The 17,645-nt window shown below is 36.6% G+C and overlaps 1 protein-coding gene across 3 annotated transcripts in view; it reads left to right on the forward strand.

Annotated features, from left to right (window-relative positions):
• GYS2 (glycogen synthase 2) overlaps nt 1–17,645 on the forward strand; it is a 65,863-nt gene that overhangs the window by 39,922 nt on the left and 8,296 nt on the right. For all 3 annotated transcript variants that reach the window (XM_520790.8, XM_054664483.2, XM_009425754.5), the window contains 5 exons: nt 659–765; nt 1,439–1,498; nt 1,980–2,058; nt 2,836–2,949; nt 14,664–14,790. In XM_520790.8, the coding sequence (XP_520790.2) occupies nt 659–765; nt 1,439–1,498; nt 1,980–2,058; nt 2,836–2,949; nt 14,664–14,790 (487 nt within the window). The remainder of the gene's footprint in view (nt 1–658; nt 766–1,438; nt 1,499–1,979; nt 2,059–2,835; nt 2,950–14,663; nt 14,791–17,645) is intronic.

A 17,645-nucleotide genomic window follows, 5' to 3' on the forward strand; every position in this document is an offset into this window, starting at 1 on the left:
TTATACATGATTATTAGTAGTATATTTAAAGCACCCAGCACAGTGTCTGCTATCCCAAAAGTGCTCATCATGTGCTTGTTTCTTTGCTTTAGGGCTAAAAACCAAAATACAACATCATGAGAATCAAGACATTTAGCGGAAGAGTAAAAATAATCTATCTGTCATCAATCAACATGAATAAGCAAAAAAATTGAAATATTATTTTAGCTTTTACCAAAGCTTAAATCTTCATTAAACTTCCAATCTGAAATTTTAAAGAACTAATTTTGGTCTTGTAATATTAGCTCTCATTCATGCTATTTTTTTAACCACAGAAAAGCACAGTGTCATCAATAGCAATTGTTATCTATTCTAGATGGTCAAAGGCACGAAAATATTTTGTTTGAATTTTCAAATTGTTAATTGACAAATACTGATTGAAAGTCAATTTGTTCATTGACAAGCACTGACTGAAAATTTAAAATTTATTTTGATTTTAATTAAAATTTCTGAAAAAGTCTCAGGAAGGTGAATATAATCTCTCTGTGAAACATAAATAACTATACCTTTTATCTACTGATATTTTAAAACTCTACTTTTCAATGTTTAAGTTCCATCAATCATACTTTTAAAAAATCTTCGATAGTTGACTCTGTTGTGTTTTCTAATTCCTCATCAGATGCATAAAAGTGACATCACAGTGGTGGTGTTTTTCATTATGCCTGCCAAGACAAATAATTTCAACGTGGAAACCCTGAAAGGACAAGCAGTGCGAAAACAGCTGTGGTAATCTCACATCCTGTGAATGTTCTCTAGCAATAAATGTGAAAAGATTTCTTTTAAGTGAATGACATCTTATGTATCACCTTGAACTTTGTTTTTTCCTTAAGATTATTACAGGCAAATAATACTTGACTCTCTTTTCATCGTGCTACTATTTTAGATTATTGTAATGTTTATAACATTATAGGTGTTATACAAATTTTGGAATGAGCTACCATTGAAGGAACAACGCCCTGTAGAAATCTTTAAAGATGAGTCAAACATTTTTTAACTTTTTATTGTGAAATTCTAAGAACATGTCAAGTAAAAACTTAGTAATATGACTCCCTGTATACTCATAGTTCAGATTCAACAATGATCAACGAATTCCCGTCTTGTTACTCCTATACCTCCATCTACTCCCCCTCTCTGCTCTCTATCCTGTTCCAATCATCATGAAGCAAAAAAATTTTAAGCTCTTTGTGCTGGCCATGGTGTTCTGTTGCCTCAGCTCTGGAGATGTCAACTTAAGCCGAATTGGCAAGTAGTAAAATAATAGAAGAGACTATAAAAAAGATACCTTAATTTCAAAGAATGTAATTTCAAAGAATGTCAACAAAACAATAGCATTATCATGACAAATAAAGATTAAACATTGTCATAGTGTTTAAATGATAAATCTTTCTGTTTCAAACAGGGATGTTGCACATTCTGTGAAGGAAAAGTTTGGAAAAAAACTCTATGATGCATTATTAAGGTAGATGCTTGAAATGCTTTCTACTTCAATCACTTAAGGCTTCACTATTCAAACTTAACAATTTAGACATCATAACTTATTAATTTTGTTCCAAATATCAAGGAATTAATAACCTTTGAAAATGTGTTATGTTATGTGAACAGTGTTTTACCCTTCATTTGACAAAACTTGTAAACAGCTGTACAAATAAGAATACATTTATATGCAGGCAAGTTCTAATTCAATGATGAACTCATTAAGGGTTGATATGTCAATCTGAAGCTGAGAGAGACTTCATGAGATTTTAATTCAAAATATATATTGACAATGTGTATTAAATATGTACTTAAATATTAAGTCTATGTGAACACATTTACTTAATAGAATAATCAACATTATTTATTAAAATACATGAAATATATAATATATAATCTGATGCTTAGGAATCACTGAATTAGTGCCAGCTGTTTTTATTTTTGTTATTAACATTTTTTCCCTGCAGAGGAGAAATTCCTGACCTGAACGATATTTTAGATCGAGATGATCTAACAATTATGAAAAGAGCCATCTTTTCAACTCAGGTAATAAGGAAAAAAGCACCCACCATGTCCCATAGTTATTAAATTCTATCTAATCAGTATTTTAATTTATTGGAATGTGCTAATTTGGAACATTTTTAGACCTGAGGCTAGAAAAGACATTCTTACGTAGTCACTTAAATGATTACTTTGGACATTTTTTCATTAGTGGTTTTAAGAGCTCCTTTAAAAAATCTCATGAAACTTGTCCTTCCACTTGCTTATGAAATTATTTTTGAATTAATATATTCAATATAAAAATTGTGTATAGTTTACTAACTACAAAAAAGTTCTAAATATTTCCAAAACATAGAATTTGAGTCACATTAGAGAAAAGAATATTTCTTAGTCAAGTGGAATTATTACAAAAGAGATAAAACAAATGTGTTAGGCTTGCATCAAAATGCTTGTTATAATAGGGAAGAATCAGGTACTGGAGGACAGCCTTGCTAAAAGAAATCAGTAAAGTTCATCTTAAGTCAAGACTTCAGGACACCTTTATATTCCAAATAAGTCCTGGAAGCAATCAAGAAGTCCAGGTCTCTCATATAGTAGCTGCAGGCGGAAAACAAAAGCTTCATGTATTCATAGTATGCAAAGGAGATTCTTCAACCCATATCTTCCTTTGACACACACACAAGACTTAGTCATCATCATTAGTGCCATCTCAAAAGACTGAAGGTGTGAAGGTTGGATGAAATGTCAATGACCTATTGTTGAAATTAGTCACCCTTATTAATTCTTTCCGCAATTGACATTTCCTTCCCTCTCATACTTCAGCGACAGTCATTGCCCCCAGTGACCACGCACAACATGATTGATGACTCCACCGACCCCATCCTCAGCACCATTAGACGGATTGGACTTTTCAACAACCGCACAGATAGAGTCAAGGTAGAACAAATTGTTCATGTGGGGAACTTTAAACTTACTTAAAATATGTTTTCTGAGAATTTATTAGCTTTCCTTAGTTGTTTTTACATCTACAAGAAATATTTTAAGTATTTTAAAGGAAAATTGGTTCAGTTTCTTGTCTTGGATAACTAAAGTATAATGAATATTTTGGTATAATTCTTGAAAATTGAAGCATATTCATAGCTTTGAGCTATAATTCTAGCATTTATTTCCACTGTACAATACTGCTAATAAGCATAAGGAAATTACTTACTTTTTTGTTTCGTTTTTTTCTTTTTTTGAGATGGAGTCTCGCTCTGTCGCCCAGGCTGGAATGCAGTGGTGCCATCTCGGCTCACTGCAAGCTCCGCCTCCCGGGTTCACACCATTCTCCTGCCTCAGGCTCCCGAGTAGCTGGGACTACAGGCGCCCGCAACCATGCCCGGCTAATTTTTTGTATTTTTAGTAGAGACGGGGTTTCACCGTGTGAGCCAGGATGGTCTCGATCTCCTGACCTCGTGATCCACCCTCCTCGGCCTCCCAAAGTGCTGGGATTACAGGCGTGAGCCACCGCACCTGGCCAGAAATTAGTTACTTTTTAATGATACCAATTATTCTAAGAATTATTTGAATGAAAGAATCGTTGATATTAACATGAATAGTGTTTGTTTCTTTCTAATAAAGTTCAACTTAAGGGGATAATATGAGGAACTTCCAGTTTCAGAGAATGTGGCTGATAATGTTTTTATAAAATTTTCTATAGAGCAATTCATTCTTTTGACTTGAGTTTCTACAATGACTAGGCACAATGTTACTTGCTGAGGGCATTTATATGAATAAGAGCTGGTTTCTGCCACTGTGGACCTTAAACTATATGATGTTTACTGAGGGCCTGCTGTATTCCAGGCATGGTTTTGGATATTGAAGACAAAGATGAACATGCAAACAGATAATTGCTTACCTCTACTAAGCTCCATCCACTAATGTTCAAGATCAAATGGCCACAACAAATCTTTTCAAATGACCCCATTTTCACTTCTTTCTTTCATTTTTAGCAGATGACCTAATTGATAATTAAATAAATTATGAACTCCTTCAGTGTCCCCCCATGCTGGCCCCAAATGTAGATTTTGACCTATCCTTACATTTTTTCCTTCAGGTTCTTACAACTATTCTAAGATTTCAGTCCCCACATTCTTAGGAAACTTGCCTTATCTTTTTTCCTTCTGTTGTATTGTACATTTCATTCTTATCACTAGCTTCTTCTCTTGCTATCTATAAATATTCCTTAAATTTCTCCATGTTAAAAAAATCAAACAAATAAATTTGGCCTTCACCCTCTTTCCCTCTGATGTTTTTACAAAACCATGGGAGAGATGGTTGCATGTAGAAAAGGTCATCCTTAGTGACTGATGGATACTGGGAGTAAGAAAGAGGGAAAATTCAAGAATAATAGCCTCTTGGCTTTAGTATTTAACCAATGCTTCCTAAAAATCAAAACAAGTCTTTCGCAGAAACTGGTTTGAGGGTCATGTCATGAACTGAGTTCGGTTTCTGATGAATTGAGTTTGAGTTACATGTGAGATATAGAACTTGAGATGTTTAATGGGCACTGAGAAAACATAGGCCTGGAGCTTATGAGGGCAAACTTGAAGGAGAGACATTGGTGCATGGGCAGCAGTGGACATCAATGAATGATGACCCTGACACACTCAAAACCAGGTTGAGGGCTGGGTGCGGTGCTTCACACCCATAATTCCAGCCCTTTGGGAGGTTGCGGTAGGTGGATCGCTTGAGGCCAGGAGTTCAAGACCAGCCTGGGCAACATGGTGAAACCCTGTCTCTACAAAAAATACAAAGAAATTAGCCAGGTGTGGTGGTACACACCTGTAGTACCAGCTACTAGGGAGGCATAAGTGGGAGGATTGCTTGGGCCCTGGTGGTAGAGGCTGCGATTGTGCCACTGCCCTCCAGCATGGGTGACAGAGTGAAACTCCGCCTCACAAAAAACACAAAAACAAAAATTAAAAAGACTAGGTTGAATGAGTAGAGAAAAATGTCAATCCAAGGAAACTTCAAGATTTAAGAGAAAATTAGAGGAAGAAAAGTCAGGGAAAGAAAGAGCAGAAAATAAAAAGAAAAATATTTCAGAAATTGAGGTAGGAGAAACTTTCTTAATTGTAGGAAGACCTCATGATACAGCATTAAGTAACACAAGCAGTTTATAAAATGTTCCATACTGTGGAACATTTATATCAAACATATCCACATGCACATAGATGGCCCTAGGCCATAGAATTGTTACTGAGATGCCATGTTTTTGATCTGGGTCCCCTTGCTGGTGGGGCAGAAAGCCAGTTACTGAAAAAATGAGTATTGCCAGGGAAGAAGGCTTTTTCGGGTGCTGCAGCCTAGGAGAATGAGAGATCAGCCTCATACTCATCTCCCCATCTGACTAAAATTGGGGGATTTATATAAACAGGGAAGGAATGTAAAACAGGAATTAGGAAAGGATAAAGAAGCAATCATGAGGAATGAGGGGTCTGGCATCTCATTGTCTGGATGTGATGATCTGGTGAGCTTCAGTCCCTTACCTGAAGATCAGTTTCCTGAGGGAGGAACTCAGATGAGACAAATGTAAATTTCAAGTTTTAAGATCAGAAGTGTCAATTTCTATGTTTATTTAAAAACCAATAAGTATTATTTCTATAGGACAATGGGGCCCCTTTCATTATAAGTGGTTTTTATTTTCTCATTTGTGTTTCTGTATTTCTGAAATATCTACACCTAGCACACCTCCTATAATAAGTGAGCTACATCCCTGGGAATGCAGGAATGTATCCATCAAAGTGAAAATAATACTAAGGGACAGAAATAATTTCTAAGAGATAGAAAAATCTATCCCTTAGATTTTTTAGTATTATTATATCCACAGAGACTTATACTTCATTGCAGAGTATGTCAGTACTAACTAGGCCTCATTCTCATATAGTTTAACCTAAGCTGGTCTTTCTGTCTCTGTCTCCTGGAAAGGAAATAGTAGAGGCAGGGAAAGTTTATTTCCCTGTAGACTTCTGTTTTTCTCAGAACATTTTGTGTCACACTTTTATCTAAATCTATAGGTCTTTTTCTGAGGATCTGTCTGCTGCCTGGCACATGTTACGTACAATACATGCAGACAGAAGGGAGGGATGAGGAAAAGTGGGAAAAGGAGGGATGGGTCATGCAGCTGGCAATAGTTCATGCTTCCCTTGCCCTTGGGAAGACTGAGGCTGGAAGGTTCATTGAAATTGGAAGCTCTAAATGAAGAATGCCTTGCTGATCCGTGTTTTAAAAGTGTTTTGCATCAGTGAAACAATTTTCCAGGAATGGAAAAGTACCTTATTTCCTAAACATACGTAACACTTTCATACCTCTGTGTCCTTCCTGATGTTATCATCTCCTTCTGAAATACTCTTATCTGTTATTCTAGCAATTCTTCTGTGTTCCAACCTAAAAGTCGTTATTTCCTTGCACCTTTCCCTAACACACATTCCTCTACTCCAGACAGGAACGGTGTTTCCTTATCTGTATTCTCGAGACACTTTATATCTGCTATAGTTATAGGAGTGGTTACGATAAATTGTGTTTTTAAAAATGTTATGTGTCCGTTTTTCTAGAAGAACTCAGTTATTTGAGGCAGCAATCATTCTCATATGTATTGTCTCTGTTTAGGTTCTTTGAGAAGCAGATACCAAGGTGAGATTAGATATGCGAAGGACTAATTAGAGAAAGCCCTGTGAAGGATGAAGGGGTCGAAAGCAAGTACAGGCAGGGAGATGCAGGTCATGCAGGTCAATATACCCATGAGGAGACAGCAGGAAGGAAGGATGATGTAGGAAGAGCCAGAGACTGCAGCCCAGATTTAAAAATGCCTCAGTCTGTCCTTCCTCCCTCCCTCCCTCCTTCCCTGCCTCTATCCTTCCCTTCCTTCCTCACTTCCTTCCTTCCTTGCTCACTTCCTTCCTTCCTTCCTCACTTCCTTTTTTCCTTCCCTCCCTCCTTCCTTCCTTCTTCCTTTCTTCCTCGCTTCCTTCCTTCCATTCTTCTTTCCTTCCTAGAAAGGAAAGTCAATGTATGTAATTAAAAAACAAGAATTAATAAAAATTGGCTAATATACAAAAAATATACACACAGCAGCAGCACTTGTGCCTCACACAGGGGAAAAGCAGTGGTCGAAGACCACTCAACATAGCTTTTTAGTTAATGGAAGAGAAAAAGGAATACATACATACACATGTACACAGACAAATAGGAAAAATAGTTTTCAATAGTGTAATCTACAGCTAACACAAATTCAGAACTATTTTACAGTGCTTCATTTCTTAATACAAAAGAAGCCTATTTTATGTGTGTGTGTGTATTATGTGTGTGTATAAATTGGTTTACTGTTAACTTATTTTAAATATATTAGTGTTAATGTTACTACATACCACTTTTTCCTGTATTCAGCAACCTTTCCATTCTGTTTTACCTTTATATGTACCTCCCACTTACCAGAATAGTTTCAGATTGGCAGACAGATAGGTGTCTGATTCTATGAGCAATTGAATACAGATTCCTATTAATAGGGATAGGGATTCCCCAAACAAAAATTGCCCATTAAAGGCACCTGTTGGGCAGAAATGACTTCACACTGGTACCAGTTTCTGCCAGTCCTGTAAGTTAGGAGCAGCTGCTGCAGTAGATCCAGAGGGAAGGCAATTGGTGCTGTCAGTCAAGATTCCTGGGGCTAAGATCTCTAGAAGTAAAGCTGAGATATATTTCCAGGGTTGGCAGATCTATAAAGAAGGCAGCAGACTAAGTCCATGAAGACTGTATTTAAATCCCTGACACTTATCAATTTTGTAAATTCACTTAATCTCTTTGCACCTCAGTCTTCTCATCTGTGAATGGTGATAAAATAACCCAACACTCATAGAACTGTAAGGATTAAATTAGACATAGGCCAAGCGCAGTGGCTCCTGTCTGTAATCCCAGTTACTCAGAAGACTGAGGCGGGGGGATCACTTGAGGCCAGGAGTTTGAGGATGCAATGACCTATGAATGTGCCACTGCACTCTAGCCTGGGCGACAGAGTGGGACCCCATCTCAAAAAGAATTCATAAATAGGTGCTGCATTTAACAGCTTGGCACATAGTAAATACATAATAAGTATTAGCTTCTTTTAGTTCTTAGCCCAGAATCTGACACATGATGGGAACTCATTATTTTTAGGAGAGACGTGAATAGGGTTTGGTGAGAGGTGAAGAAAGCGGATTTATTTTCTCCTGCAGGATTTGGTAAGACGTTTTATAAAAGAGATGACGTGTTAGCTAGATCTTGATTAATGATCTGGAATTTGTCATGCAAATAACAGGAGAGGGGACTCACCAGGCAGAGAAAAAAAGTAGAGGAGAAGGCACAGAGATATCAAAGCACATGACTTTCATAGGGTGAGTGGAGATGAAAGTTTGTCTCATAATTTATGTCTACACAGTTAAACTCATATTTTGAGATGCTCATTTATTATCATAAGGCAGCCACAGACACACACACAAAATAAATGTACAGCACCTTCCTAACATTTGCTACATACTCAAAGCACTGAGAGAAACTCCCATCAATGCAGAATTAGGTATTATATTTTATTAACAATTCTTCAAAAATTTGGCAATAACTTAGGCCTGTGCTGATTTAAGTGCCTATTTAATCACCTGCTTAAAGAACTCTGTAGAATGGTTCTAAACTCTCAGAGTGCATTGATAAGTTTTTGATATGAATGTCATATTTGATTCAGCAAACATTGCAGATCATTTTGAATTTGAATTTATTTATCATTTTGCCTTAGCTACGTAGTGTGGTGAGGAAAGCCCAGGCTGAAGATTTCATGTCTCAGCTCTGGGCTGCCACGGTGTAAAAATAAACTAACTTCCTGAGACCTTACTTCTGTCCTGGAATCAATAAAGAGTCAGACAAGCCTTTGTCTCTGTTTCTTGTTTTGTTTTTCCTACTGATCTAGGTAGGGTCTGCTGTGAGCCAGGAGCTTTCCTGGGCACTATTTATACAGGATCTCATTTAATCCTCTTTATAACCTTCAGCTGACCTCTAATATCCCTTCCTCATCCCTGGGCTTCTGCAGTTGGCTGGTTTAGAGCCAGAGCAGCTGTTTTCTTATTTTAGTTATGCTGTCATTCTGTTTGGCTGGGAGCAAAACAAATGAACCATGGTGTTTTCATGTTCCAAAATGGGCTTTGGAGAGGGCAACTTTTCCTAAGCTTGGAAACGCTAAAGTAGACACAATGCTTTTCAAATCCCCCTTTCTTGTTCTTTGCCAAGAGAGTACAACGGGTTGCCAGTTTGATGATTGCCCAGATACAGTATCTGTGTCTTTTGTCTTTTTTTGTAGTGAGCTACTTTGCACATAATAGGAACTCAAACCATGTTCTATGAATGAAAATATTGTATTCACTTTTACTTTGCCATTTTGTAATTTCTGTGATTGAATTCTTAAGTACTGGGGTTTGCATATCATTTTATTCTTAAGTTTAACTTATCTCCTACTTATGGATCTGCTGAGATATAATTAATGTTTGTAATGTCCTTGAGGATCCAAGGGGTAAATCCCTCCAATAAAACAAAGACTTCAGACTTTTTTTTTTTACTTTAATCCTTGGCATATGATAAGATTATAAAGTGATAAAATCAATTTAAAATTGATAATTCAACAGCCCTCTTTATGTCTTATCTTCTTTACCAATTGCACAAGGTCACTAAGATTAAATGAGGTAATATGTATATTTATAGTATATAAAATGTTATACAAATATAATGATAATTGTTACATACCCAAGTTAGGGTTTTTCTTCAAAGTAATCTCTTCTGAAGAATGCATACTTATTATTTCGTGAATAAACATGAAAAGTGTCTATTCTCACTCATAGGTGGGAATTGAACAATGAGATCATATGGACACAGGAAGGGGAACATCACTCTCTGGGGACTGTTGTGGGGTGGGGGGAGGGGGGAGGGATAGCATTGGGAGATATACCTAATGCTAGATGACGAGTTAGTGGGTGCAGCACACCAGCATGGCACATGTATACGTATGTAACTAACCTGCACAATGTGCACATGTACCCTAAAACTTAAAGTATAATAAAAAAAAATTAAAAAAAAAGAAAAGTGTAGAGTGCTTGTGTAAAAATAGTTTGTCTTCTTTCTCTCTCTTTCTGTTTTTGAAATGGAGTCTCACTCTGTCGCCCAGGCTGGAGTGCAGTGGCACGATCTCCGTTCACTGCAACCTCCGCCTCCCAGGTTCAAGGCGATTCTCCTGCTCCAACCTCCTGAGTAGCTGGGACTACAGGTGCATGCCACCACACCCAGCTGATTTTTGTATTTTTAGTAGAGATGGGGTTTCATCATGTTGGCCAGGCTGGTCTCGAACTCCTGACCTCAGGTGATCTACCTGCCTCCGCTTCCCAAAGTGCTGGGATTACAGCAGTGAGCCACGGCACCCGGCCTGTCTCCTTTTTCTTTGTCTTTCCTTTTCCTTCCAGAACAATTCAGTTCTAAAGCCATTTGGTGGGCAACATAAGGTAGGTATCTGCACTAGAACAGGGAGGGTGCTGTGGAAGTCCAGAGAAAGGCATCAGAGTCCAAGCAGTTTGAGAAATGTCTACACAAAGAGGAGCAGCCTAAAGCAGTGTCAGAGCCAGAATGGAGAGAGGAGGGCATCCGTGTATGTGAGGGAGTGTATGGAGAAAGATTAGTTACACAGAAGAAGATTGACCCAATATGTAGCAAATTAAAGGTAGCAAAAACCAGGGGTGTGTGTGTGTGTGTGTGTGTGTGTGTTCTTTCTGTCTACTCAGAGCACTTGGGGGAAGTAATAGGCCACTGACAATAAGCACACCTAGTAGCCACGTCTTGATTGCTAAATGCCATTTGCTACTAAAGGGAACCAGGGCTGCCTTTAGAATTGGCTGATTTTAGAACTGTGACAGGTAAAGTACAAGTTGAGCCTGGAACTTCTTGTGTCAAAAATCAAAGAAATGCTCAAGGAACAATGAAGTTTTGTTAAATATATACAGAAACAAACTTGAAGGAGCTCCCACTGGCCAAATCATGGACAATTTGAGTGTCAAAATAAATAAAGATAGTAAGGAATTAGGATGCATTGAATGACATAAGGAATCAGAAGTCCAATACAAATATTAATTAAAAGTTTAATTAGGAATGAGAGATTTACACAGCTTCCAAATAACTGCCTCAATACTTGTTAATAACAAAGAGTAAAAAGAATAACTTTATAGTGGAGAAGCCAAAAAGGCTTGGCCTTAATCAAGAGATCAAAATAAACATCATCATTAATGAAAAAAATAGAAAACCTTTACCACCTGATTAAAATGCAATGAAAAGAACACAGCACCACTTCTGTGATATATCTGCCAAAGATGTGTGAACTAAATCTAATTATGAAGAAGCGTAAGACAAACCCGCATTGAGGGACATACATCAAAATAAATATAGTCTTCAAAAATACCAAAGTCAGAAAAGCCAAAAAAGCCCATGAACTCTTCCAAATTGAAGGACTCTAAAGGGATGTGACAACTAAATGTAATATGTAATTCTGAACTGGATCCTTTGGTTTAAAAATCACTATTTGAATCATCAGAAACACTTAAATGGGGTTTAAGAATTATACGGTAGTGATGCATCAATGTTAATTTCCTGACTTTTATGTTTGTGTAAGATTATGTAAGAATGCTCTTGTTTGTGTATTTCCCACAGTACAGTTTATGAATGGTTCTGAAAATATATGAATTCTCTTCATATTGTACTTGGAACTTTCTGTAAATGTGGGATTCCCAGTACTTTTATATCAGATGTCACTTATTTTCAATAACCCCTTAGGTATGGGTGAGGCTGAGAGATAATCTAATAATAGCTCAGTGATAACTGTAGTAAGTGGGAGAAATAGGATAATTCATTCACAGAGTTAGCAAGTTAAATAGCTATTCTAGTCACAACTTTCCAATTATAGCCATGCTCTCGTCATTAGTAATATTTTGTGCCACTCACAATATAATGGCTACAGATACAACACATTTTAAGGCTAAACCTGAACTATTAATATTTTTCCATTACTTTCTTGAGTCCAGAAATCAATACACAGTAAATCAAGCCATGATTTGTAGTATTTGCCTGTTTTCATTCTATGAAAACTCTCACTGCCACCAAGGCCATTGTCAAGCTACCAATGCGATGTCACTGAATTAAGAGAAAATAGTAGGAAACAGAAGGAGAAAATAGCATGTTGGGCAAAATACGTGCCCCCCACCAAAAAAAAGTGCTGGGAAAAATAGCACATTGTGCAAATTAATTGACTATATAGAATTGACAATATGGAGTACTGTATATATACATTTTTAATAGACTTTATTTTTAGAGCAGTTTTAGGTTCACAGCAAAATTGAACAGAAAGTACAGAATATCGATGCTCTTGTTTCTGCCTTTCCAGTGTGGGCCCAGAACTGGCTCATACAAGTGCACAAGAGCCAGTAGTTAAATGTTCAGAAGCTTTGTGAACCAGTTTTAAACACAGCTATTGCTAAAATTAAATTATATAAATTTTAAAATAAGTCAACTATATTAAATGAAAGGTAATTCTCAAAATTCATCACATCCTAATTATTTACTTCATATTACTATGACCTATGCAGTTGAGACTCTATGTCTGTCAGATCTTCGTGGTGCAAATGCTTTATAATGATGTGCTACTGCTTTCCCTGTCTCTGAATTCAGCAACATCATATTGGTAGCTTAAAAATGGCCTTGGTGGTAGTGGGAGTATTTATAGAATGAAAATAGGCAAACACTACGAATCACGGCTTCATTTACTGCATATTGATTTCTGGATCTGTAGCCTGTACATTGTGAGTGGCAAAAAAAATATTTTCTCCATGTTCAAAAACTAATATCTGACCCATCAAAGAAGTCACTTGCATTACTGATGAACTCATGAAGTTCCAACAAATGTCTCTGTTATTTCAGCTCCTTCTACTCATTAACAAAGGAAATCAACCAACATTTATGTCAGAGCTATATTCAGCCATCAATTGAAACCATAAATTGGTTATGAATACAAAATTTTGGAAAAATAAAAACAGCAAGTTGTGAGAATTAATTGACTATATAGAATTCACAATAAGGAGTATTGTATATATCCACTTTTAATAGAGTTTGCTTTTTAGAACAGTTTTAGGTTCACAGAAAAATTGAACAGAAAGTACAGTGTCCATTTGCTCTCTGGCCCTTCCCATGCATAGACTCCCCCATTATCAGCATCCCCCAAAGTGGTATATTTGTTCCAGTAGATGAACCTACATTGGCACATAATTACCACCCAAGATCCATAGTTTACATTAGGATTCACTCTTGGTGTTATACATTCTATGGGTTTTGACAAATGTATTCATCATCATAGTGTGATACAGAATAGTTTCACTGCCCTAAAAATTGTCTATACTCTGCCTACTCATCCCTCCCTCACCCCTGACGCCTGGAAACCACAGATATTTTCACTGGTTCCATAGTTTTACTTTTTCCAGATTGTCACACAGTTGAAATCATACATCATGTAGCATTTTCAGATGAGCTTCTTTCACTTAGTAGTATGCATTTATGTTTCCTCTATTTATTTTCATGGCTTGACAGCTCATTTCTTTTTAGCACTAAATAATATTCCATTGTCTGGATGTACCACAATTTATGTATTCATTCACCTACTGAAGGACATCTGTGTTGCTTCCAAGTTTTGGCAATTATGAACAAAGTTGTTATAAACATCTACATGTTATAACATCTTTTGTCATTTGGTAACTGTATATACATCATTTATCTCATTTAAAATTACACCAAATTTATGTATTAATATATATTTATACTTCAGTGTCTCAGTTCTTAAATATTTACCAGCACACCACTGCTTAGAAGCCATGGTAAACACTTTGGCTTTTACTCTGAGTAAAATGGGAAGCCACTGAACAACTTTGAGCAAGGGAATGACTGACATTTTTAAAGGATCAATCTAGTTGTGTTGAATAGAGACCCCAGTGGGACAGAAAGAAGCAGGCAAGTATGTTAGGCGGTGATGGTCTCTAGTTGAGAGAGGATGGAGGTTTGCATGAAGTCCTCTAGCATGATTTAATCTAGATGGCATTCCTAGAACATCTTCCCTGTCCCTCAGTTCCATTTCACTTGAATAACTCATGCTTAAGGCATGTAAGAGTGGTCTGTTACACAGCCCCCTCTTCCCTGCTCAAGTTGGGAACAAATAGATAAAAAGACAAGAGCAATTAGATAACCAAATATAAGGTTTATTGCATGTCAAAGCTGGACTGGAGGATATAGTTTAGTGTGAGAGCAAAAATGAGCACGCTAACTCCTTATCCTTCAACCTAAGCCTTGGAACCTGAGGGAAAGTTAAATATGCAGCATAGACACTTTTACAGAATGGAGAGAGGAGAACAAACCACCACGGCTTTTTTCTTTTTCTTTTGTCTTATCTCTTTTTTTCTTTCTGAATCTAGAACATAAGGATTCTATAGTACAGTACTGAAATAACCAAATTGTAGGAGATTTTTCACTTTACTTGCTCCTTTTTTTTTTAAATTAGAATTTTCCTTTTTTAGGTGATTTTGCACCCAGAGTTTCTATCCTCCACCAGTCCCTTACTACCCATGGACTATGAAGAGTTTGTTAGAGGTTGTCATCTTGGAGTATTTCCATCATACTATGAACCCTGGGGTTATACTCCAGGTATGTGTCATGTATAGAGTGTGGAATGTTTTGGATTTTGTTAGTATATTATTTTATGTGCATACATATAATATTCAAAGTTGATATTAAATTTCTAATAAGATTTCAATTCTTCAGTTTTAAAAAATTTTGGTTGGATTTATCACAGGGATTAATTTATGGTTTGTAGATAATTACTTAAGAATAAGGATGAAGATTATATAAGTATACCACAGTTTGGGCATATTTTAGGAGGTATGTGAGGTATTGCCTCATTGAATTCCAAAGAAAAAGGAATATGATATAAAGGTTGTATGTTATTTGGCTATCTCCATCTGCCCCATTTATTAGTGGGAAGGAGAAATTGACTGTAAGTAGGGTTAATATAATGAATAATAGTCTAGCAATGTTATTCTTCAAAAATTATTTTAGAATAATTCTTTTCAAAATTTAATGAACATATTTAATATGTAATGGGTAACACAGTCACATGGTTAGGGAAATAAATATAAAAAAGTGTACAGTGAAAAGTGTTCTTCACATTCTTGTGCCTCAAAATAAAAGGTACTAAGAGAGATTAGCAATTCAGTGGTATTGTCAACAATGACATCATTCCATTCAGAAACTCCTCCTTCTTCACCCTCCTTTGTTATTTTATTTTATTTTATTTTTTAACAGATGGTAGTTTCTCAGGTTTACTATGTATTTTTCTTTTCTGGACCGAACTGGCATGGTTGCCATTAGCATCAAGAGCAACCAATTTGTACTTGTACTGAAATGTCTAATTAAAAGGGAAACAAATACTTTAAATACATGCCAATGCAAAGAATACAACAATAACTTTTCCATCTCTTATTAATAATCGGATATTTTTCTGCCCAATGTAAATAAAGTTTCACTTGTGATTTTATTATTATTTCTTTGAGACGGAGTCTCACTCTGTCAGCCAGGCTGGAGTGCAGTGGCACGATCTTGGCTCACTGCAACCTTCGCCTCCTGGGTTCAAGAGATTCTCGTGCCTCAGCCTCCCGAGTAGCTGGGATTACAGGCACACACCACCACGCCTGGCTAATTTTTGTGTTTTTAGTAGAGACGGATTTCATCATGTTGGCCAGGCTGGTCTCAAACTGTTGGCCTCAACTGATCCACCTGCCTCGGCTTCCCAAGGTGCTGGGATTATAGACATGAGCCATCATACCCGGCCTCTTCACTTGTGACTTTTAAAAGTTCAGAAAACATTTTTATTTATAATTGAGATAGTAAATGTTGCCTTTCGTATCTCAATGTTATCATTGATATAAAGCTCAAGTAAGGAGCAGCAGAGGCCAAGGTGAAAGGGAATAATAGGCTGAATTAAGAAGAGGAAGAATTTTTTCTATTATTTGCATCTTTATCCTAGAATTAAAATACAGAATTTAAAAGTCTACAAAAATAGGATCCCATATTATTTACAGCAGGAACAACATGAGGGCTGGGCCTGTTTGGTCATAAGGTCCTATTCTATTGTTCTAGCTTCACCAAGTATAATTTGCCAGCAGCTATAAAAACTTTAAAATTTCTTGGGGAAAATAGACAAAGGATTACCTTGAAACATGACATAGAAAATATTTGTATCTAAATCTTCTGGGTATCTCTCTTGCAGATCTAAAAATGGCCTACTTTTGTGAAGGTGGTGTCTTCTTACTTAGGAAATGTCCACATAAATATTTCAAATTGCTTGCGATACACTATCTTTTGAGATACATAAAGCACACGTTTCACTGATGAACTTAACACTTTGTTTTTGACCTTGTTCTTATTATTTCTAGTAAAACAATTTACTATTGGAAGTATCATGGATAGAAGAGTATACAACCAAATGCATGAGTGACTGAGGCAATGTGGGAAGTCCTTTCTGTCAGGTCAAGAAAATGTTATAGAACTAACAGCTGACTGTCCACCAAAGTGTCATTTTATAGGGCAAAGTTAAACTTAACAACCCAAAATGATAGAGGAGATATATCTACTGTTTTAAGATAAAGGCCAAAGAAGATGTTACAAAGGATATTATAAATAGACAAATAAGGGAGTTTGTGGAATAGTCCATAGTGAATGAGTCATGCTGTGTTTTACATTAACCAAAGGGAGCTGGTCACTCTTCCCCTAACCTATAGTTACAGGAAGAATGCGACTTCTGGTGGTATACATTTAACATTAGCATATTAGATAACTCTCTAATGTTTTTAGAATAATCTTTTTACGTGTTACTAGACTTAACTCACTCTAGAAATGATTCATCCAAATGTGTTTTCAGAGAGCCAAATAAATATAAGCACTTATTTCATTAAATTAATTCAATGAACATATACTAAACTTCATGGGTGCCTGGAATATTACTACATAGTGAATTGATGGCCATTTAATAAACATTAAGGATCTGTGAACTTTCATGGCATTGTAGACAAAATTTTGTATACATATGTATATAAGAATACTTCTCTTCATCATCCTCAGCAAACTAACACTGGAACAGAAAACCAAACACCGCATGTTCTCGCTCATAAGTGGGAGTTGAACAATGAGAACACATGGACACAGGGAGGGGAACATCACACATCGGGGCCTGTCGGGTTGCGGGGCGAGGTGAGGGAGAGCATTAGGACAAATACCTAATGCATGCAGGGCTTAAAACCTAGACGATGGGTTGATAGGTGCAGCAAACCACCATAGCACATGTATACCTATGTAACGAACCTGCACGTTCAGCACATGTGTCCCAGAACTTAAAGTAAAATTTTTTAAAAAAGAAAATAAGAGATACTCTCCAACTCCCAACTCCCATAGAAGGTGGAGCTGAGTCCAGGAGGAAGTCTGAGGAAATAAAAGTGTGTAAAAAG

The sequence above is a fragment of the Pan troglodytes genome, chromosome 10 (genome assembly GCF_028858775.2).
Source record: "Pan troglodytes isolate AG18354 chromosome 10, NHGRI_mPanTro3-v2.0_pri, whole genome shotgun sequence".
Lineage (NCBI taxonomy): Eukaryota > Metazoa > Chordata > Mammalia > Primates > Hominidae > Pan > Pan troglodytes.